Here is a 22,703-nt window from a genome sequence, read left to right on the forward strand (position 1 = left end):
CATAAGGTGTGACAAAATTTTTACGCTGGTTGTCACCTACCTACCGCAACCTTCCTCCTTTATCCGGGCTTGGGACCGGCTAAGCGCAAACTACTTAGGCGGAGTTAAAAATTAAATAAAGAAAATATAATAAAATATTTAGTCAAATTAGTTTATAAACATATGCCTTATAAGCATCAAAATAAAAAGATGAGTTCTCTAACTTATTTTTTTAGCTTAAGTTCAATTTATAAGTTTATAATTTGTAAGCACTAAAATAAAAAGTTGAATCTCCCAATTTTTTTAACTTATAAATTTAACTTATAATTTTAAAAATTATTATAAATAAATAAGTAAGCTTTAGATTATTTTTTGTATTATATTTTGCTTGACATTGAAATTTTATCTTATAATTAATGAACAATTTAATACCATTCAACTAAAATTTATGAGTAATTTTTTTATCATTTAATTTTGAATAGAATTTAATTTCCAAATTTTATAATTTTAAAAATAAATCTAATACTATTAAATTAAAACTGATTAATAATTTTTTTTTGGATAAAATTGGAGAACTATTCATAGTCATAGAAGAACTTGCCAAAAAAAAAAAAAAGGTTTTGTTGAATATTATGGGTAGCAAATGGTAACAATTTTCGCTTTTAATTTCAGACAAGGGTTCTTTCTTCCACGGAACCGCACGTGACTGGCTGGATGATATGCCGGAACGGGAACACACTCCACGTGACACCCACGCCGACCGTGCGCCTCACAATATAAAATTAAATGAAATAATAATAATAATAATAATAATAATAATAATAATAATAATAATAAAAAGAGAGTCAGGTGAGGCGAGCTCGTCGTATAGAGGGATCCTCTTTTATCCGAGAGTCTAGTTCTAGTAGTTGCTCTTTCTCCTAAATTTTGAATACCAAAGAGGCCAAGATATGGAGTGTAGTTGCAGCAATTTTAGAAGCTCTTCTTCTCTGCTACTATCTCCTTCTACGCCCTCTTCTCGTGTCCCTCACTCCCTGTTCCCTTCCAAGCTCAGATTATCGGTCTGCCTTTTACCAGCTCTTTTTATTTATTTATTTATGTCAATAAAAAAGGTGTTTTTTCCTTCTTATTTGTATTGTTTATTGTTTTTCTTGATAATCAGCAGAAATTAAAGGTTCGGAATCGTTTAGTGATCAGAAACGCTTGTGGGTTCGACGAAAATGGCTCTGTTAATGGATTTCCCATCACACCCAACAAGCTTTTTATGCAAGAGGTAACTTTTTTTTTTTTCATGTATAAATGTGTTTGTGTGTATCAGTGTATATATTGTTTATTGGGTATTTTTTAAAGGATTATTTTATTTGTTCCTCGTTGTCTCTCTCCATTTATATTTTAATTTTTCATGTTTTTCTTATTGTTTATAGGCAATTGGAGCTGAATATGGAGAAGGTTTTGAGACATTTAGACCAGATGGGCCTTTGAAGGTTGATGTGGTGAGCAATTTTAGCTGATAATGCATATCTAATGGCCCTTCTGTCTTATTGAATTGAATTTGGTTTTTCATATGGTTCTGGTGCTGAAGGAGTGTAGGATATGTATGACTTATGGGAATTATTTGTTTTTGCAAATAGGATTTTTTGAATGATAGGCTGCAAGAAGGTTTTCTTCAACGGATACGTTATGCCATGAAACCAGATGAAGCGTATGGTCTTATTTTCTCATGGGACAATGTTGTGGTAAACTCCCAAAACTCTGCCATTGTGTGTTTCATAAGAGTTCGCAAGTTGCTAAAAGAAAAACCTTCTGTTAGATTTTGTTGTTGTGTCTTGATTCCTTTGGGGACCAAATACGGTTGAATCAGCTGGTGTTGCAAATTCTTAATGCAGTGCAGTGAAGGGTTAAATTGAAATTTCATTACATTGCTCCCTCAAAATCCAATAACATGGGCTCTATTTGAACTTGCTTAATTGCTTTGGCTTGTGTATATCTTGATTTCCGTCTTTGGATGACACTTGAGGGAAATGCCTTAAGATGTGTCATTTGATGATCAACCATTAAAGTATGAGAAACGCATATGCATTTCATGCACCTTGCGTGAAGGTTGGGATATAAGACCGAAAGGTTTTAAAGTTTTTGTTAACTTTTTAAAACAATTTTACTGGTAGTGGATATTTCTTCTTGCTGTTCTTGTTGGCATTGTTATTCTCTTATTTATTTTAATCAACTGAGATGAAGTTTTAACATAATAAATTTGTAAGAACAGCGATGTTGTAAGTAAAGAAACTTTCATATGTGTGAATATATAACAGCCAGCACATTGTGTTTCCATAATCTACAGAAAAAGGGGTATTGGATCACTCCTGTGAAGAGAAGACTTTATAGCTAATGAAACTTACACTTTGTTTTGATTTGATCTCAATTAGGACGGAAACGGATTAGTAAATTTATGAAGGGTATACTTTTCTCTCTAAATTGAGAGTTTGGGAAATAGAAATCCCAAAAGGAAAGTTGAATGTTATTTTACTCCCTTCAACTTTTTCCTCTTTTCTCCAAACAAGGAGAAATTCCTTTCTCCTTACTTTTTACCTTTCAAAATCTTTTATTCCTATTTTCCATTCCCTGAAACAGAGTATTAGAGAAAATGGGAATGGCACTGGCATCATGGTATTAAAAAAGGGAGAAAATGCCCAATCATATGTGCTCTAAGGGACACATTCTAATGCAATTCCTTTTTAATCTTATGTATGATATGTTTCAGGCAGATACCCGAGCTATGAAGCTGAATGTGTGGAAGCAGCTTGCATCTGAAGAGGGTATGTTGTAATTTTTTACCCCTAACTTGCTAACAGTGAAAATTCTTCAAGTTCATGTGAACTGTTGTTTTACCTTTAATTTAAAGTATATGTAAAATAAATTAGAGAATCAGGAGAACTTTCTCTGACGTTTTTAACTTTTTGGAAGACAGCTGCTGATTTTGTAAGGATGTTTTGTAATACTCTTTATCATAATTAACTACATTTAAATGTTGGAAACAGCAGCAAGTTTTTGTGCAAGACTGCCTCTTGTTTTCTTTATCATCAGGAGAGATGCAATGGAACATCTTGTTGTCTTGGTGTCTAGTTGGTTTCATGTGGAGGCAAAGATTCAATTTTTCTTCTTTTAATTGTCAAGGTGTATTGGATTGGAGATTTTTGTGACTGTGTACAATTGTTTGGATTCTTGTGTAGGAAAGGAAATTCCTGATGATGGACATGCACAAAAGTTGATGTTATATGCAGGTGCTGATCATGTATTACATAAGGTTTGAGAATTTTGGTTATTTTTGTATTGGGTTGTTATTTTGATGTAATACCTTTTTGTTTTGTTTGCCCCTCCAAAATGACATCATTGAGTGTTGGCTAAAAAGAAATGCATTTCGTATTTGATTGAACTCAACTCTTCTTGTTGTGTTTGAGTGGAATGAGTTTCCTTATGCTTTCATTGATTGAGAGTAAAAAAAGAATAAAATTTAAGATTTTCTATGGTATTGTTTTGCAGAAACTTATGTTGAATTTGATACAATGTGTTTCTTTTCCTACTAGTTTCTAGCATCAAAGAAATTCTGATTGTTTGAAAAAGAAAGAAATGGGGGAGTAGTTAAAAAAAAATCTATGAATTGGGGATGAAGTTTTGGTGTATGATTGCATTGCATAAAAATTTTAAGCTTTTAAAGGACAATCACTCCAAGGTTGGGAGGTGTACTTGAGTGACCAGTGGTTGGACATTATTTAGCTTCATTTGTTTGGTGGTGATTTGGAGTCAATTTCCACTGTAGTTACTTTTGGAGACTCTGCAAGTGTACCTGAGCTTTCACATTATTATTTCAGATACTGCACTGGGAGACAGCAGAAAGTGAGGTAGATGGATTAAAATTGAGGCTATCACAGCTGTATTATGATCATTTACTTAGAGTAAGGTCCTTTCTACTCAATTTATGGCTGGTATGTTTGTCTCTTGAATTTAAATATTATATTGCTATAAATATTCTTCACTCAGCTCAGAGAATCCATTGAGGGGCTGAAAGAGTGGCTGGATGCGGTTGCAAGAGCAGGCATTCCTTGTGCTGTTGTTTCAAGTCTAGATCGGGTAAACATGGTGGGTGCCTTGGAGCGGATGGGGCTGAAGAAGTATTTTCAGGTTATGACCACTTGTAAATTGTACTTTGTGAAGAGAGAACCAACAGTCATGACTCTAACAAACATTAACAGAAAAAGTGGAATTATGTGCAGCATGTGCTTGTTTCATCTAGTTATTTTCTCATCTTTATTTGCTAATAATGTTCTACGACTGATCTAATTGGTTTTGCAGCCATCACCTTGCTTCTCTTTTTTTTTCCTCTCCTATGTGCTGTAATTTTTTTTCTTACCATTTTTCCCATTGTGAATGGCTACTTATGCTTACATTGGTACTATATGTAGTGGTGGCAAGCAAATCAGGTTGGGTGAATTTGAATTTGCTTATTTTGGGTTAAGGTTATTTGGATTTTGAATGGGTTTGGGTCGTTAACTAGTCAAGTCGTTGGAATTCTTGTCAGGTCTTTTTTATAATTACTTTTCTTTAATGAAAAATTGAAACTAAAAAATCTTTTTTTTTGGGATAATGTTTTAAAATTAAATTTGGGAATTTAAAAAAAAAATAATTTTGGGTGCTTTTGTACTAGTTACTTGGGCTCAAACCTAAAAGTGCTTTTAGTTTATTGAAAATTTATTTTGGGTTCAAGTTGCATTGCCATCTCTACTTCAATTGTCAAATAGATATTCAGTTGTGATAATTTAATTTTATATTTTTGCTGGTCAAGTACAGAAAGCATTTATAGTACTGATACATGAAGAAATGTGACAGTATTTTGTAACATATGTGATGCTCTTAAAGACAATTGAATAATATAAGACCGTAATTCTTTGAAGTTGCCAGACTTCTCATTAGTGGTTTAGATTTCAGTAATTGTCCAAATTGTGGTGGCCTGCTGCTAATAGTCATCTCTTTATCAATTCAGGCGATAGTGACTGAGGAAGATGGTATGGAGTCTATAGCTCATAGATTTCTTTCTGCTGCAATAAAGGTATGGAAGAGAACTGTCCTTTAAGATGATTTATATCATGACATTTTCCTATACTGGAGCACAACTTCTACTCCTGTTCACTGTTCTTATTTATTTATTTTGAACAAATATTGTGCTTAGTTCAAATTTGCTAGCTATGGATTCTTCTTATCTGCTTAGGATAGCCAATATACCTGATAATCATGTTCCATTTAGCTTGAGTTTATCTGTACATTCTGACCATGAAAAGCATTATATACGGAGAAAGTGAACAATAATCAAATCTGAACTATAAATGCAGTAATTTGGTTCCTTTATCTTTGCTTTGAAAAGTGGGCTTGATGAATACTATGGATAGAAAAGGGGTGCAATAGTTTGCCTATTATAGATAACAGGTTGCAAATTTTTATACAAGATGGAGAATAATGTGACTAGTGAAACACATTCATACTGGTCATATCTCCAGGCTGATTCAGTCCTAGTATGATTTGGCAGAGTTGAAAAATAAAAGAAAGGGAGAAAGAGAGGTGGGGCAGGCTACTGCTGAGGAGCTTGCATGCGTTCTTTTTGGGTTGAAGCTAACTTGCCTCTATTATGAATAATAAGACAAATGAGTGTCACAGCAAGTTAACAACTATAGAAACAGAAGCTCAGAGAAAAGGAAATTGATAAAAAAGGGTGATTTTATTTAAGGAAAGGGAAAGAAGAATGAAGCAATCACATTTGGGATATATATTTACATGCTTCATGAAGAATAAACCAACAAGTTTTATGTCCTAGTTGATTCTGTTCACTTTAGTTGTTTTGATGCCCTTGAATAAATTTCTTGCAGCTGGATCGGAAACCATCGAAATGTGTGGTGTTTGAGGATGATCCCAGAGGAATAACTGCTGCTCACAACTGTACTATGATGGCCGTGGCATTGATTGGTGCTCATCCTGCGTATGTTCCCTTCAGAAAATTTATTTGGATTTGCAAAGTGATTTGTACAATTTGGTTAGTTTTTCAAAAAAATCCTGAATCATATTGGGAAATTTCATGCAATCGAGTGTCCTCACTCATGTGTTTCAGTTAATTGAATTTGCGTTTGGTTAAAAAGTTGTGATATCAATGCATCATCTATACGTATATGGACTAATGTAGAAAAATGCAGGTATGAGCTGGTGCAGGCTGATCTTGCAGTTGCTAGCTTCAATGAACTTTCGGTGATCAATCTTCGGAGATTATTTGCTAACAAGGGTTCTGGATTTATGGACAGGCAAAAGCAGATTATAGAGAAATCTCCTTCAAAAAGAAAGCTAACCATTGACACCATTTTCTGATTAGTTTTCACCTTGCCTCTCTTGTTCTTAATTTCTCTCCTCTCCTCTTGACCTGGTAGATTTTTTATTTTTTTTGGTTTTAAATTCTTTATATGAATGCACAGTAATTGAAATCAAAGGATATGTATACTGTTTTGATCACATTAGAAAATTACATGTACTGTGAAGGAGTTTCCCTTCTTTCTCTTCTTCTACAAGTGGCCTGATACAGTGATCATATTGAGATTGAATGGGTATAGCTTGATGAAACAGTCATTTGTCACTGCACCAGCCCAATGGGTAAAAGTAGTTTTGAGTATTTTACACATTGTTAACGGAAAGATTGACATGTACTATGTATTTATTTATGAATTCTTTTTATTTAAATTTAATTTATTATAAATTTAAGATATAAAATATATAATAGAGTTTATTTATTAAATATATGAGTATTATATATTTATATTTTGATTCATAATAGATAAGTTTAGTATAATTTATCTTTTCATATTTATCTATTAATTTAGTAAATTAGGATTAATAATAATAATAATAATAATAATAATAATAATAATAATAATAATAATAATAATAAGCTATAAAAATGCTTATGGAAATGTGAACTTTTACAAGTAAAACTTTTATTACATTTGTTGTACATGTTATTAGAAAAAAGAAAATCATTTACTTAAATTTTGTATTTTTTTATTTAAATTTTAAAGTTTTATTATTTTACATTAATTGCAAGTTCTTTTTTAATAATTAATGATTAAAATATAATTTTAAAAATTAATTATTAAAAATTTAAAATTAACTTTAATCGTTGAATTAAACGAGCTTTTCAACGAATTAAAGAAAAAATAACAATAATTTTATTTTCCCGTTCTCTCTTATTTTTGCCGCGGCTTCTGCTTATCAAGATCACCCCTTTTTTTTTTCTAAAAAATAATAATAAAAAAAAGATCATACCTTTTCAATCAATTCAAACATGGGGAAAGGCTGACATGGCCAAAGAGAACGGGCATAAAGATTACATGTTCCGCAATTGACCCTTATCTCTCTATCTGTCAAAGGCCCAATCAGCAATCCCTTTCACTGTCACAGCCGGGGGAAAAGCAAGAGAAGAGAGAGAGAGAGCTGGAGCAAAAACTTTTGTGCAGCACGCAGCGGCTAACAAAACATTTAAAGTCTGAAGCTTTCACTCTAAACCCAAACTGGGGTCACCTCAAGTTCAGCACTAATGTCTTGCATTTGTAGCATTAGCTCAATCTCTTCTTTCTCTTCTCCAAGGAAATCAGTATCTAAGCCCCCAATTTTTCAATGCTCCCTCCCAGGTAATTTTCTCCCAGGTAATTTTTTTTCTCTTTAATTCATTTGATTTCTTATTTGCTTCTTCTTCTTGTTCAATGCTCCCTCCGAGCTCAATCAAATTTCTTTTCTTTTCTCTTCTTTCCCTTTTCCCTCAATCCAAAACAAAGGGGAAGCGTTGAGCTTATTTGCTTTTCCAGACACCAGATTCTTTATATATATATATTTTCATCACTCTCTTGGCAACCAAACTCTGGTCTTTTGGAATTAGGTTTGTTAGGCCTTAAATGGAGCTTATTTTCACCCTGTTTAGCTTACAAAATAATCCATTTTATGTAGTTTTGACTTTAATTGGTAGTGGAATTAGAGTAAGCTTGCAATCTAAATATGAAAGCCGATGATAATAATACCTGATCAAGTGATCCTTGGTTGTGGTTTTTGACTCATACGGTGACCTTACTATGCTTTTCTTCATCTATCAAATTTTGTGTTTGCTAAGAATTGCTGGTTTTAAAAGTTTTTCTTCAAAATTTCTATCCAGGGACAGTGGTGGAACCGAAGACTGCCTCTGTGGCTGAACCCTTGTTGCTGAATGCTGTTAGAGGAGAAGATGTTGAAAGACCCCCAGTTTGGCTTATGAGGCAAGCAGGGAGGTACATGAAGGCAGGTCTATGCAGCTTTAGTTTTCATATGCTTTTCTACTGTTGTAATTTTCCATGCTTAAGGCTTATACTTTTTATTGCTTTCGCCTTTCTAGTTTGATGATTGATCGTGCATAATTGTGATTTTAGGGATTCTACATTCATATATATTGTGCCTTCTGCTGATTATTGTGCATAATTGTGCAGTAATTTTGTTTTGTAGTGCCTGCTTATTAACTTAGTTTCTCAATATGACGATAATGTGGCTGTCTAGAAATGGAATAGCTTTTGAGAACTAGGTATACACCAGATTTATAGTATGCTTGGCTATAACATCATCTTTCCCTTATCATACCTTGAGGCATATTGTTCTGCCTTACCATGTCATATAGAACAGAGAGTTTTTGTTATATCATGTTATTTTTTCTACTCTTTTATCCATCAGTAAGAGCACATCTTTAATGTGTTTGATCATTTTAGCTAAGCCTATGTACTGTAGTTAACTTGGATCTCATTCTTTTTAACTACAGAGTTACCAAATCATTTGTGAGAAGTATCCTTCATTTCGTGAAAGATCAGAAAATGTTGATCTTGTAGTGGAAATTTCTCTGCAGCCTTGGAATGTTTTTAAGCCAGATGGGGTAAGACAAACTTTAGAATCAGTTATCTAGTATTTTTTTTTCTGACTTTTGTTGTGCACAAGCTTGCCTAGTATCTTTGAATTTTCAATTTTGATTGCTATTAAATAACCATCCATTGACAAGTTGTTGCTTTCAACTAGGAGTTCTAACTCTGCAAACAAAATTGACAGCATAGTTTTGAAGTTTCATTACTTAAGGAGAAATATTTCCTGCTGTCTCTTCTCAGTTTTCCTTATTGATCATTGGGACAGGTCATTTTATTCTCAGACATTCTTACTCCACTTTCTGGGATGAACATACCTTTTGACATTGTGAAAGGTAAAGGCCCTGTTATATTCAATCCTTTACGCACTGCTGCAGATGTTGATCAAGTAAGAGAATTTTTTCCGGAGGAGTCAGTTCCATACGTTGGAGAATCATTGACAATCCTTCGAAAAGAGGTCCAGCTTAGCGTGCTTCTCTTTTGATTTTCAACTTTGAAAGTTAAATTGTTTTCGTTTTATTCAGTTGTTTTCTTCATAGATTAAGCCTCCTTATACTCCAGTTAGCCACCAGCTGCATTGCAAAATGCAGTTTATTTATTGTGATGGATGCATTTGAATTTCCTAGGAAGGAGCAAGTTGTAGATTATACCTTTAAAGTTTGAGAGAAATTCTTTTCCGTGTCTTTGTGGTCCAGGCTGTGCATGATTACTTGCAGTAGAATCAAACTAACACCTTTGGTACTAAAAACTTGGAATCATAGAACTGAATGAAAACAACCTTGCATGGGGGCCAGTCTGAATGAATTTTCTATTTTTTTTTAACAAGATTGCTTGAACACATTTTATAGTTCTCACTTCTCACCGTGAAAAAAATGCTTTCTGTGTGGGATATAATTTTAATTTCTAAATGAACAATTGCATATTTTTTTTACTCTTTATCCAAAGATTTTGGCATATTAAAAGAGGGAGCTCTTTCTTGATAAATCTAATGAAACCAATGATTGTTCCGGGATTTTCTATTGTTTTATCGCAGCCAATAAAATTCTGAGCAAGTTCACACTCTTCTTCTTTTCTTCAGGTAGATAATAAGGCTGCAGTGCTTGGTTTTGTTGGGGCCTTTTACGCTGGCATCATATGTTGTTGAAGGTGGTTCATCAAAGCACTTTTCAAAAATAAAAGATTAGCTTTCTCTCAGCCTAAGGTACTCTTGTAGTAACACGTCTGTCTAGTTTTCTTATCATAGAACATTCACCTGCTACTCTTTATAGTAAACCATATAATGAAACCAAAATTTCATGACCTTCCTACAGGTACTTCATGCATTGCTTCAGAAATTTGCAATCTCAATGGCAAAATACATTCAATATCAAGCTGACAATGGGGCTCAAGCTGTTCAAATCTTTGACTCATGGGCCACAGAGCTTAGCCCTGTTGATTTTGAGGAGTTCAGTCTTCCATACCTGAAGCAGATTGTGGATACTGTGAGAAGAACACATCCAAATCTCCCTCTAATCCTTTATGCAAGTGGATCTGGGGGCTTGCTTGAGAGGTTAGCTTTGACAGGTGTGGATGTAGTTAGCTTGGATTGGACAGTGGATATGGCTGAAGGTAGGAGGCGATTGGGACCTGATATGGCAGTTCAGGGAAATGTAGATCCTGGAGTCCTTTTTGGCTCAAAGGATTTTATCACTAATCGGATAAATGATGTTGTGAGAAAAGCTGGTAAAGGGAAACACATATTGAATCTTGGTCATGGAATTGTAGTAGGCACACCAGAGGAGAATGTTGCTCATTTTTTGAGGTTGCTAAAGGAATTAGATACTAAAAGTAGACAATGGTTAGTTGATTTTCTGATAAATGAGTTTTATGTATTCTTAGCTTCTTTTCTTCTTTTATAGAAATCGATACTGTTCCATGAAAATTCATTAGCATTTTCATTAGTGATGCTATTCCACTCTGCAAATTTGACAGAAGTCAGGATTTTTTTTTTTATTCTTCTGTTTAAGTTATTGTTTCAATCCAGTGGCACTAGTATTGCAAGCGTTCATGTAATAAGCAAAAGTTTGAAGGAGGCAATCGAGCAGGTTGAGTTACTCTTGAAGGCAAAACAGGTTACTGTGTAATTTCTGGAAAGTGCATGGCAGTTTGTAGGAGGCGATCTGAGGTTGATGTTTTAAATGGAGCCTATTTTCTGCAACCTATTCTTCCACCACAAATGATACGTAATTTATCAAGTCCATTGCATTTTGATGTTTGTTGCATATGGACAGGATTGTTTCTAATACTAATAGCAACTTCTATTTCAGCATTAGTTCTCTTCCTTCCCCCTTCCAATTCCAAGTTTCCATAAAAGAGCAAGGCTTAGCTAAGTTTTGTTTCCACCAATCTTGGACCTTTGTTTTTATTTGCGATAATAGAGACCTCAGGGCAAATCAGACATAATGCAAGTTTTGTCTAAATCAGACATAATGCAGCTAAATTAAAGGTTAGTTAATACAGAAATTTTTGAACCCTGGACCATAATTTAAGGTAATCCATGCAAATTTCTCCGAAAACAGAACCTGATCATACCTTAACTGGACCATGAGGTTCAAGGCGTCTCATATCTGGACAGCTACTTGGATAAATGTCTGAAACACTGGATACACCTCTCATCCATCTTTGTGGTTTATAATGATTTCCATTTGTGGTCTATGTGACACCAAAATAGGGTTCCATATTAATAGGTTGAGCTTTTTTTTAACCCTCCAATTCTTTTTTTTACTTCAATTTTTTTTTTAAAAAGAGGGGTTAAAAAGGAAAATAAGTGTTAAGATTTAAATTCATGATATTCTATATTGTATCATGGAGAAAACATTCAACCATATATTTAAGACAGACCTTAAACTAATTGTAACAACCCCATTTTCCTTAATTTCTATTTTCTTAAATTTAAAATATTATTTTTAATAAGATATTTTAATTAGATGTTATTTTAATAAAATTACTCAACTCAACTCAACTAAGCTTTATTCCAAAAATTCGGGGTCGGCTATATGGATTCGCTTTTTCCACTCTGAACGATTTTGGGTTAAATCCTCAGAAATGTGTAATACTTCTAAGTCATGTTGTACTACTCTCCTCCAAGTCAATTTAGGTCTACCCCTTTTTTTCTTTCTATTCTCTAACCTAATGTGCTCTACTTGTCTAACTGGAGCCTCCGTATGTCTACGCTTCACATGACCAAACCACCTTAATCTCTCTTCTCTCAACTTATCTTCAATTGGCACCACTCCTACCTTTTCTCTAATACTTTCATTACGGACTTTATCTAGTCTAGTATGGCCACTCATCCACCTTAACATTCTCATGTATGCAACTCTTAACTTAGATGCATACGACTCTTTCAGTGCCCAACACTCACTACCATATAACATAGCCGGTCGTATGGCTGTACGGTAAAATTTTCCTTTTAATTTATTGGGAATCTTACGATCACATAAAACTCCCGTGGCACGTCTCCACTTCAACCATCCGGCTTTAATCCTATGACTAACATCCTCCTCACATCCCCCATCTACTTGAAGGACTGAGCCTAGATATTTAAAGTGATTACTTTGGAACAATACCACTCCATTCAAACTAATTCCTTCCCTATCACCAGTTTGGCCTTCACTGAACTTGCAATGCATGTATTCTGTCTTTGTTCTACTTAACTTAAAACCCTTTGACTCTAGAGTACTTCTCCAAAGTTCTAGCTTCCTATTGACTCCTTCTCGTGTCTCATCTATCAGAACAATATCATCCGCAAACATCATGCACCAAGGAATACTCTCTTGTATATATTTCGTCAGTTCATCTAAAACTAATGTAAAAAGGTAAGGGCTTATGGCTGATCCTTGGTGTAATCCAATTGAGATCGGAAAATCTCTTGTGTCCCCTCCCACTATGCGCACAATGGTAGTTGCTCCTTCATACATATCTTTCAATACTTGTATGTACCTAATAGATACCCTCTTTTGTTCTAACACATTCCATAAGACCTCTCTTGGAACACTATCATAAGCCTTCTCCAAAGTAATCACTATCATAAGCTTTCAATAAAAATCAATAAACATATTATTGTTATTATTATTATTATAATTTAATTGTACACATATTTATAATTTGGGACCCAATTGAAAAGAGTTTTGACCCCTTTAAACATACCCAAAATGTTTAAGGATCAATAGTGTAATTAAAAGTATAAAAAAAAAAAATTCAAAAATGCAACAGACCCCCCCCCCCCTCCCCTTCTCTCTCTCCCCTCTCCATTCTCCTCCCTCACTCATGCTCTCCCCTTTGCCCAGCAACCACCAGTGGCCAGCAACCTTCCCCAGCACCCAAGCAGCGTCCAGCGAACCTCCACAAGCCAAGGACGACGACGGCAACGGCGAGAATCAAAGAGAGAGAAAGCGACGGTGAGTGAAATTTCAGGCCTTTTTCCAGTCAATTCCGACCACCAATGCCGGCGATCTAGGCGGCACTCGAATCCCCATGAACCTAGCTTCTTTTTTAGACCAACCTCACCTAAAAAAATGGCCGGAGGAGAGAGAATGGAAGAGAGAGAAAATAGGTATGACAGTGGCTTTCCGGCCACTTTTTAGGCGATACAACTGTCGGATCAACGATCCAAGACCACTATTGGACATAAGGCGACGAAACCTTTGAGATGGGATCGGCCCCACTCTGATTGGACACTGTTTAAAAAAGATGATCATTGGACGGTTTAAATTGCTTAGTGAGATTTTTGAGCTTAATTTAGGTGTGATCAGATTGATAATAGCTCACTGGCACCGGGATTGAGTTTTTTGCCAAATTCGACTGCTCGGCGTCTTGTCCCATAACACGGTCGATATTATAATCGATTCTATCATTTTTAGATACCCCAAACGTGTTTCAAGCATTGGAATTAGCATAGATAAATCCGAATCCTGAGTTTTCTTATTTACCTAATATCGGGTTTAGAATGAAAATTAATAAAATATTCATGGGTGATTAAAAAATTATAATTCTTATTGTCATAATTTTATAACCTTGTTAAGGACAGCGAAGTAAAATTTTAGAATTTTTAGAGCTCGTTTGAGTATTTTTGCAGAATGTCAGTTTTAGGAGCTAAAACATAATTTTCTAATTTTGTGATTATTACCTAGTTTGAAGGGCCTAGGAGGGGCCACATTATGTTAATGAAATATGAGTTGAGATGTGTGATTTTAGAAGCATTATTTGAACCATTTGTAGGTTAAGTAGGTCCTACGTATAGGGAAAACTCTGTCGAATTTTCGGTATAAATTAGGTGACTTTTGTCTCTTTAAAGTCTTGTTTTAAGCCAGTACTAATGAAAATATTATATAATTATTTAGGTGATCAGGATCAGCAGTCTTTCTCCACCCAACCACTACAGTAGTCACTGGTTAACCAGCGAGTAGATATTGATTTTATTTATAATTTCAATATTATTATATATATAAGACATGCTCATGTATTCACTTATAATTATATATATATATATATATATATATATATATATAATTATTATAAACACACTTTGTATTACATTATTATTTGATGAAATTGATGTGAGTGTCGCCTTAAGGTAATTTGAAACTATGTGCATGTGTCAATGTGCGTGAGGTATGGTACTGGATGTGGGTAAGACGGGTAGATTGGCTTGAGTTAGTCTCGCTTGAGGTCCGATCTTTTTTATGATAAGTGGAGGTGAGTAAGGCTTTGAGTTGATCTTTTTGACCTTTGCATTTGGATTATTAAGAGAAAGTCCAACTCAAGTTGATTTCACTGACAAATGTTAGAATTAAGAGAACTGTGTAGGGAATCAGCTCTCATAGATATATATATTTGATTGATGTGACACACAAGTGTGTAAGTGCTCCAAATTATTCTTTGTGCGAATATTGTCTGAAATTGATTGACTTTGATGATTTATATTGCATTTCATCCTTAGGGATGCATTAGCACTAGATAGTTATAGAAATTATATTTAAAATCAATATCTTACTCTATGAGTCGAACGCTCACTCTTATTTATCATATTTTTTTACGCTACAGGAGGAGTTCTTTTCAGAGTAACCTGCTTCATTCCTTGCAGGTTTATTAACAATTAATTATTTGTATTATTATTTTTTAAATTTAAAATTTAAAACTCCGCATGTGTTAGCAGTAGCATGAATTTTATCAGGGACAGTGTTAATTTAAGTTTTTGGTAGTAATAAATGAAAATTTTTATGATATCTAACTAGTTTGTAAATGATAGTATAGCTGAGCTCCCATAGCTTTAGTTTTTTTATGGTTATCGGGTTGGGTTAATCCAAATAAAAATATAATATATTATTTTATTTTATTTGCATGTTGGGCCTCAGTTTTAGGCCCTAGTTATGGATTTGGAAAATAGTAAGGCTTACTACGGGTCTTGAAAGTTTTATGCTAGCCCAGGTCCTAGTGCTGGTTTGGCCCGTAGGATCAGATCCTGACACTAATACTCTTATTTGTTTTTCAATTGAAAAAGGAAAAAAAATATATCAATAATGATGGAAATAAATGAATTGCACCATTGAATTATGATAATTTAATCATTCTTGTAATAAAACCAAATCTTTTTAAAATTATTAAATATTTTACTGCTTAAGAAAATGGTTAAAAGTTTATTGTATTATGTAGCAATAAAAGTCACATTTCTATAATAAAAACAAATAATATGTGAATATTAGTTATGCTAAATATAATGGGATTCTGATAATTTCCTAAAAAAAATATTAAACTTTTAAACCAATTTAATACCTTCATATTTTTTTAGAAATAAATACCTTCAGTTTACTGTTCAAAAATGAGTTGAACTTACCATACTATCCCAAATTCCTTTTGTGTGGGTGGTAGATGTCCAATGCAATCCTTTACATTTTATTTTTATCTACAAGCCATAAAGGGGATGTTTCTTCTACATCTGACCTCATTTTGATGATGTCTCTCTCCTATATATACACATCCTTAGAATAGCCCAAAAAACCAGTTTTTTAATATACATAGCTTGACAGGCACATCTGATTTGGCTCTCCTTTCATTGTTTCTCTCCCTTGAAGAGGCCCTTACTTCCCCCAAAAGGTAATTTCCTTTTTCTTTTTCGAGCTTTGTTTTTTCTCATTTGTTTCGTTGCTGAATCTTCTGAGCCTCTTGGTCAGGTTTGTTTTGTTAATTTTTGTCAGTGAAATTATGCAAATGTTTGATCTTTTTGTCATGGTCTTGGATATGGGGTCTGTGTTGTGATCTTAATAAAAAAAAAATGTTGTTTCAAATGACAAATCCATCATGGATTAATCTGTTGCCATCTGCATTTTTTGAAGCTGGCCAGTTTCAAACATTGGCTTCTTTTGCGTTTTTGATGTTCAATTTTAATTTTCTTTAAAAATAAAAATTAGTTGCTGATCTATGCATTGTTGTATGAATCTAAAATCTAGATTATCTTCTGTAATGTAGTATAATTGATTGCATTTAGGCTCATGAAGCAACATTAAGGTTATGTTTGTCTTTTGCTGAAAATATTTTCAAGGTAAGATTTTAGCCATTTCTAGCATCTGGGGGCGCTCATAAAAACTTGTCATTGGAAAATGCTATACTGCTTGGAAGGAAAACTAAACTACTTTCAAGGAAAAAGACATCCTTTTTTTGCAAAGAGAAAATTATTTTTTATTCTGATAGAGTATTAAAAAAAGAAATTCCATAAGGAAAACATGTGAAAATGTCATCTTCGGCAATCACCTGTGTGCAAAAACCTTGGCAATTGGTCGCAACCAGCTACCACCGAAGGTAATTGATGAAAAACATAGAAAACAATTTTCAGAGGCAAGTTATTTTCTATAAAACAATTGGAGGCTTGTTGAAAAAAGTCTTGACCAAATAAGTCTAAAATTCATTACTTTCAATTCCAGTCATTATTACTAATTTTCCTCCTCCTCCTCCTCCTTCTTCTTCTTCTTTTGCTTGGTTCTTATGTTTCTTCCATTAAATGAATAACGATTAATAAGTTCTCAAAGAATTGTGTAATTTGTACCGATTCAAAATGAATCAGTATAAATGTGTGCCTCTACAAAAGAAGAGGATTGGGGTAGATTTAGTTTCCTCTGCCCCCTTTTTTTAAAAAAAAAATTTAACTTCTACATGAATTATTGTTAACATAGAAATCATTATTATGTCTGTTAAATTAAATAAATTCCCTTGTGTTCATATCCTTATACTGTATTAAGCATATTGAGAAATCATACATTTCAAAAACATGCCTCACAATGTAGTAATGGTATGATTATTGCCTAAATGGTATTGCCAGATATTTGGGTTTTTTTTTTTTCTTTTTTTTTCCTCTATACAATGATTATGGTGTGAATATTTCTTTGCTGTCTTGAATTGTTTGTTTCACAGGTTCATAACTGGTATTTGCTTGGCTGCTTGGTGTTTCATCTTCCATTGGAAGAAAAACACTAGGGAATGCTGAAAAATGTACTTGAACTCTGGTAGTTCTTTCTACGGAGTCGGTGATATTCAATCCCAATTTCACCTGACAATATCCAACCTCTATGGGGTAGGATTTTCAGTATATGATGGACTTGTACTTGAGGTACAATTTGATAAGGGAGTCACAAATAGAATTCCTACAGTTGTAAAGCACAATCTTGGCAAAGACGGCTAAGTTGTTGAGTTCTGAAGACTTTTTCCCTGTAAATTATATATACTATTTCTAGGGTTTTAGTTGGAGGATACATTTTACTTCTATTAGGATTTGATATTTAAATGGAGCACAAAGGGAATGTATTGATGCATAGGTATGACTTTGGGCGATTGTTAGGCCAGGGGAACTTTGCTAAGGTTTACCATGCAAGGAGCCTTAAAACTGGCCAGAGTGTGGCTATTAAGGTTATTGACAAGGAGAAGATTATGAAAGTGGGGCTAATTAATCAGATCAAGAGAGAGATATCTATTATGAAACTGGTTAAACATCCAAATGTTTTGCAACTTGATGAGGTCATGGCCTCTAAAAGCAAGATTTACTTTGTCATAGAATATGCTAAAGGTGGTGAGCTTTTTAAGAAGGTAACGAAAGGAAGGTTCAAGGAAGATGTTGCAAGGAACTATTTTCAACAATTAATCAGTGCAGTTGATTTTTGTCACAGCAGAGGTGTCTATCACAGGGATTTGAAACCAGAAAACTTACTACTGGATGAGAATGGAGTTCTAAAAGTATCAGATTTTGGATTGAGTGCACTTGTTGAGTCCGAAAGTCAAGATGGTTTGCTCCACACAACTTGTGGAACTCCTGCATATGTTGCTCCTGAAGTTATCAGTAGAAAAGGCTATGATGGGGCAAAAGCTGACATTTGGTCTTGCGGCGTAATCTTATATGTTTTGCTGGCCGGTTATCTTCCATTCCATGATGCAAATTTGATTTCGTTGTATAGGAAAATAAGCAAGGCAGAATATAAATTTCCTAACTGGTTTTCGTCCGAAGTACGCAAGCTGGTATCGAAAATGCTCGACCCTAATCCAAGTAATAGAATTTGCATTGCCAAAATAATGGAAACTCCCTGGTTTAGAAAAGGATTCAATTCAAAAGCCGCTAAAAGTAAAGCTGATGCCAAGAAACTGGAACCTGTGGTGGCCGATTCAACTTTGGTTCCTTATGAGGATACTCTCACTTTTTCTGAAGATAAGAAAGAGTTGGGCAAACCTACTAGTTTGAATGCTTTTGATATCATCTCTCTTTCAAACGGGTTAGACTTTTCTGGTTTTTTTGACAAAAGTCATCAGGAGAAAGAAACAAAATTCACTTCAATGCACTCTGCCTCAACTATCATAACTAAACTAGAGGACACTGCTAAGCATCTGCAGTTGGAAGTAAAGAAAAAGGATGGAGGGTTGTTGAAATTGGAGGGATCTGAGAAAGGTAGAAAAGGTGCATTGTCCATTGATGCAGAAGTATTTGAGTTTACTCCATCTTTTCATTTGGTAGAGGTGAAAAAATCATCTGGTGATACACTGGAGTACACACAGGTACTAGAACAAGGTTTAAGGCCAGCTCTCAAGGACATTGTCTGGGCATGGCAAGGTGAGAAGCATGAACAACAGGAAGAGCAACAAAATGCGCATTCTTCCTAGTCGGTTTTTGCATCGTAAGCAGTTTTATTGTTCTCTTTGAAATATGAGAATTCATTTCATTACATGCTCATCTTTGTAAGAGACTTCTGATTGTGTGTTTGATTCCTGTTATCCAATTAGTAGATTATATAATGTATGATCATAGTTTTGGCATGTGTGAATGAGATTCAACATGGCATGCTCTATAGTAAGCAAGCATACAGGAGTTAAGTTGAATCTTCAGTCTGTAAAGACTGTTAAGATGTATTCTGTATAAAAGAATCAGATAAAATCTGAACAAAAGCAGGGAAATAAGTTTGTTTCTTAATTACTATTTCCTAGGAAGTTGCTTCTCAAATTTATTGAAATATCATGTTAAAAAGCAAAAGTTGATGTTGCAGGTAATGCTTAGGGGACCATTGGAAGAAAAAGAAAAAGAAAAAACAAAAAGGAGAAATGATTATATATCAGAACTTATTGTATTGTCCTGGCATTGGAATTGTTGGTTCTTGACCATATTCTATGTATGTTAGTGAGCTTAGAGCCTTCACCTTATGTGCTAAGTGGGATAAATCTTTCCAACTATTTATATCAAACAGTTGTTGATCATAGTGCTAAATTCAGCACAATGGAGACAACATGTCCACCATAGTTTAGTCCAAGCAAACACCAATAAAAAAAGCATGCCTGCTACATTAAAGCCCTGTTTGACATTGAGGTTCTAAGCTGAAAAAGCACTTTTAAGAAAAAGTATAATTTTAAATACTATTAAAAAAAGCAATTTGAAAAAAATTGAAGAGACTTTTTTCTTAATGGATATTTAAAAAAAAAAATTGTTTAAAGCTATAATCTTTTCATCTTTATTGTTCATGTGTCAACTAAGGCATTAGTATTTTGATATAGAAGCAGTGCATGCATATAATGATATGTCCACATGTTTACATAATGTTTTTTGGTGTATAGAATAATGCACACAAAAGAATTGTTCTTCTGTCCCATTCAAAGGAAGACAAGAGGAATTGAAACTTAACTCACATCCTTAATTGTCAACCCAGAAATGTTGCCACTTGCTAAAGCATTATTCTCTTGAGGCCTCAAACAAATTCCACATTTTTGACTTAGACCTCACTAATAATCTATCTCCAAATGTATCCACATTGTTGAAATTAGTTATTCCTGTGTTTGACTCGAACCATAAATAAATCAGATTGATATTGAACTAAAATCATTCGGTTTGATTTCAGGTCAAACCAAATTTTTTTAATTTAAAAAAAAATTTTGAAAATAATTTTAGACAATTGTATTTGAACCAGACTGAATTATACCAAAATTGAAATCAAAACTTGAATTGGAACTAGAATCTTAGGGTTTATGGGCCAGTTTAGATTCATCATTGTAATGAACTATGGATTAATTCAGATTCACGCTTTTAATGAATCATGAACCGATAATTTTAGACCGATTCAAACCGAAATTGTCCCAGCGGCCTGGTCTACTAGAAACTACCAATTCCTATACTCTACCGGCTTCTTTCCATGTCCATCCATACCCAAAAGCCTATAAGCAACCATCAAATTTGGCCACCTGTCCTAGAACAAACTAGTGGGCCTGCCTTCTGCAACCTTCTAACTAGTGATATTTGAGAACCACTAACCTAATCCTTCATTTGTTGGCCCTAAAAACTTGATAATATACCTTCAATTGGTACCTTTACAGCAAGCAAACAGATTCCTAATTCAGGTTTCTTGCACATTGTTCATAGTGGTTTAATCTGCAACCTGCTTTTCTGATAAAAGAAAATGACTTTACAAAAGCAGATTAGCTAGAATCTTGAGTCAAAAAGGGTATAATTAATGGGAATAACTTATTTACATCTGGAGGATTGCATAGTGAATGAATGATTATTACACATTATGAATGTTTTGTAATTGAGTAATAAATAAAAGACATTCCTTTAAATACTTTACATTATGATATGTAACAATCACTCATTAAGGCACTGATTATGATAAATAATGGAGCCAGGATTTATTTTGGGGACAAAACAATTTTATATATATCTATTTATAATACTTTTTTTTATTTATAAAAGTATATGAGTATTTTAGATGGAATACATAAGTTCACTTCTAAATTTTAATAAAAAAAATTTTTTTGGTACTTTTAACTTTTAAAAAATTTCATGGTACACCTCAACTCCTGTGAACGTCTTATAATACGCCTTAACTCTTATAAAATGGAATTAAGATACCTTTTGATCTACTAACGTGGTGGTTTGTTTATTAGGATCTAAAGGGTATTTTAATTTCATTTTATAAAAGTTGAGGTATATTATAAAACTTTTACGAAAGTTAAAGTGTGTTATAAGATGCTTTAAAAGTTCAGAATGCCAAAAAATTTTTTTAGGTGTAAGATGGTATATTGTTTTATTTTGTTTACAAAGCTAGAGGGGCTTGTCTACCTAACTCCGTTACTGATTATGATTGTCATAGGTAGATTTTTTTTTTTTTATGTAAACTCGTTAAACTATATATTTAAGATACAAGATATATAGTGAGAATGATATATTAAATATATTAATCTACATATTTATTTTTGAATTTATCAATAATTTTTCACATGGATAAATGTTTATTTGGATTAAAATTTTTAATTTTTCAGTAATTGAATTAGCATCTATTAAGTGTTATCTTTAACAATGAAAAGGGAAGCTTAAAAAGGAGAAGGAAAAATTCACATGAATGGTGTCAAGCATTTGTAAGTAAGTAAGTGGTGAGGGATCTTAACAAATGTAAAATGAAGATTGCAGGGGGAAAAAAGAAAAAGTTGGGGTCTTTTGGATGCCTTAAACCAACAAATGGGAAAATTGAGAAAGAGATATCAAGCAATTGGAATGGAGGGGGAAATTTGTGTACTTTCACCTAACATCAACTTTCACTAACAAAAAAGGAGGGGGGAAATATAATTTATGTTTACTTTTGAATATCTATTTATTTATATGGGTTGGCAAAAAAAATATATAAATATATATATATATATATATATATATATATATATATATATATCTTTTACTGCTTCTGGACCATTTCAAGACTCACATAACATGAAATTGCAGGCCAATACAATGACTCAAATTATAATTTGTTTAATCTTATTGTGTCATCATTTTGAACTGCATTTCTTTTCCTTTTTGCCTAATAAAGCAAGATGGGATTTTGTAAAGACACTCGTGCTTAAGGAATAAGAAAAAAAATTAATCGAATTTAGTTTAGTGATATTAAAATTATTTTTAAAATTTTTATATTTTAAATTTAAATCTCAATCAGAAATAAATAAGGTATTGCTGATTACTTGCCCATTAGGGGGCAGTCTGATTGTTATTCCTCTATCTTGAAAGTGCAAGAAGTGAGGAAATTTCGAGTTTGAGAATTTCCTTCTACCTATTCTGATATTATTCACTTTTATGGTAAGAAATAAAAAAAACTACTTTTTATTATGTAACTTACTAGATATTACTCGATTTATTATACCTCTATTGAATAAAAAAATAATTAATTATTTAGTTATCATCAAATAAAGCAACCAAATTAAATGATAATGTCACTAAATGAAATT

General features: G+C 33.3%; 2 protein-coding genes and 1 pseudogene across 4 annotated transcripts; all 3 read left to right on the forward strand.

The window, feature by feature from the left end:
• Positions 1-846: 846 nt before the first annotated feature.
• On the forward strand, positions 847-6,632 carry LOC131169131 (5-amino-6-(5-phospho-D-ribitylamino)uracil phosphatase, chloroplastic-like). Of its 3 annotated transcripts, none has more exons than XM_058133875.1 (11): positions 848-1,040; positions 1,142-1,252; positions 1,404-1,472; positions 1,611-1,715; positions 2,738-2,792; positions 3,207-3,280; positions 3,846-3,929; positions 4,015-4,155; positions 5,015-5,080; positions 5,892-6,001; positions 6,213-6,632. In XM_058133875.1, the coding sequence occupies exons 1-11, from the start codon at positions 930-932 to the stop codon at positions 6,379-6,381; spliced, it is 1,095 nt and encodes a 364-aa protein (XP_057989858.1). In that variant the 5' UTR covers positions 848-929; the 3' UTR covers positions 6,382-6,632. The 3 variants fall into 3 exon arrangements, with proteins under 3 accessions (XP_057989861.1, XP_057989858.1, XP_057989860.1); XM_058133877.1 differs by having other exon boundaries at positions 849-1,040; positions 1,145-1,252; XM_058133878.1 differs by lacking the exon at positions 1,611-1,715 and having other exon boundaries at positions 847-1,040.
• A 799-nt stretch (positions 6,633-7,431) lies between these two features.
• Positions 7,432-11,241, forward strand: LOC131172610 (uroporphyrinogen decarboxylase-like; annotated as a pseudogene).
• Positions 11,242-17,384: 6,143 nt separating this feature from the next.
• On the forward strand, positions 17,385-19,204 carry LOC131172611 (CBL-interacting protein kinase 18-like). The gene has a single exon (XM_058133879.1). It carries the CDS (start codon positions 17,748-17,750, stop codon positions 19,107-19,109), a length of 1,362 nt encoding a protein of 453 aa, XP_057989862.1. The 5' UTR covers positions 17,385-17,747; the 3' UTR covers positions 19,110-19,204.
• Positions 19,205-22,703: the final 3,499 nt, after the last annotated feature.

This window comes from Hevea brasiliensis, chromosome 14, assembly GCF_030052815.1.
Source record: "Hevea brasiliensis isolate MT/VB/25A 57/8 chromosome 14, ASM3005281v1, whole genome shotgun sequence".
Lineage (NCBI taxonomy): Eukaryota > Viridiplantae > Streptophyta > Magnoliopsida > Malpighiales > Euphorbiaceae > Hevea > Hevea brasiliensis.

What these genes read in the sequence shown, in the direction of transcription:
- LOC131169131 (XM_058133875.1), top strand. Translation starts at nt 930, where the DNA reads ATGGAGTGTAGTTGCAGCAATTTTAGAAGCTCTTCTTCTCTGCTACTA. An exon ending in ACAAGCTTTTTATGCAAGAG is followed by an intron (nt 1,253 to 1,403) that starts GTAACTTTTTTT and finishes TATTGTTTATAG; the next exon opens with GCAATTGGAGCTGAATATGG. An exon ending in GGCTGAAGAAGTATTTTCAG is followed by an intron (nt 4,156 to 5,014) that starts GTTATGACCACT and finishes TTATCAATTCAG; the next exon opens with GCGATAGTGACTGAGGAAGA.
- LOC131172611 (XM_058133879.1), top strand. Translation starts at nt 17,748, where the DNA reads ATGGAGCACAAAGGGAATGTATTGATGCATAGGTATGACTTTGGGCGA.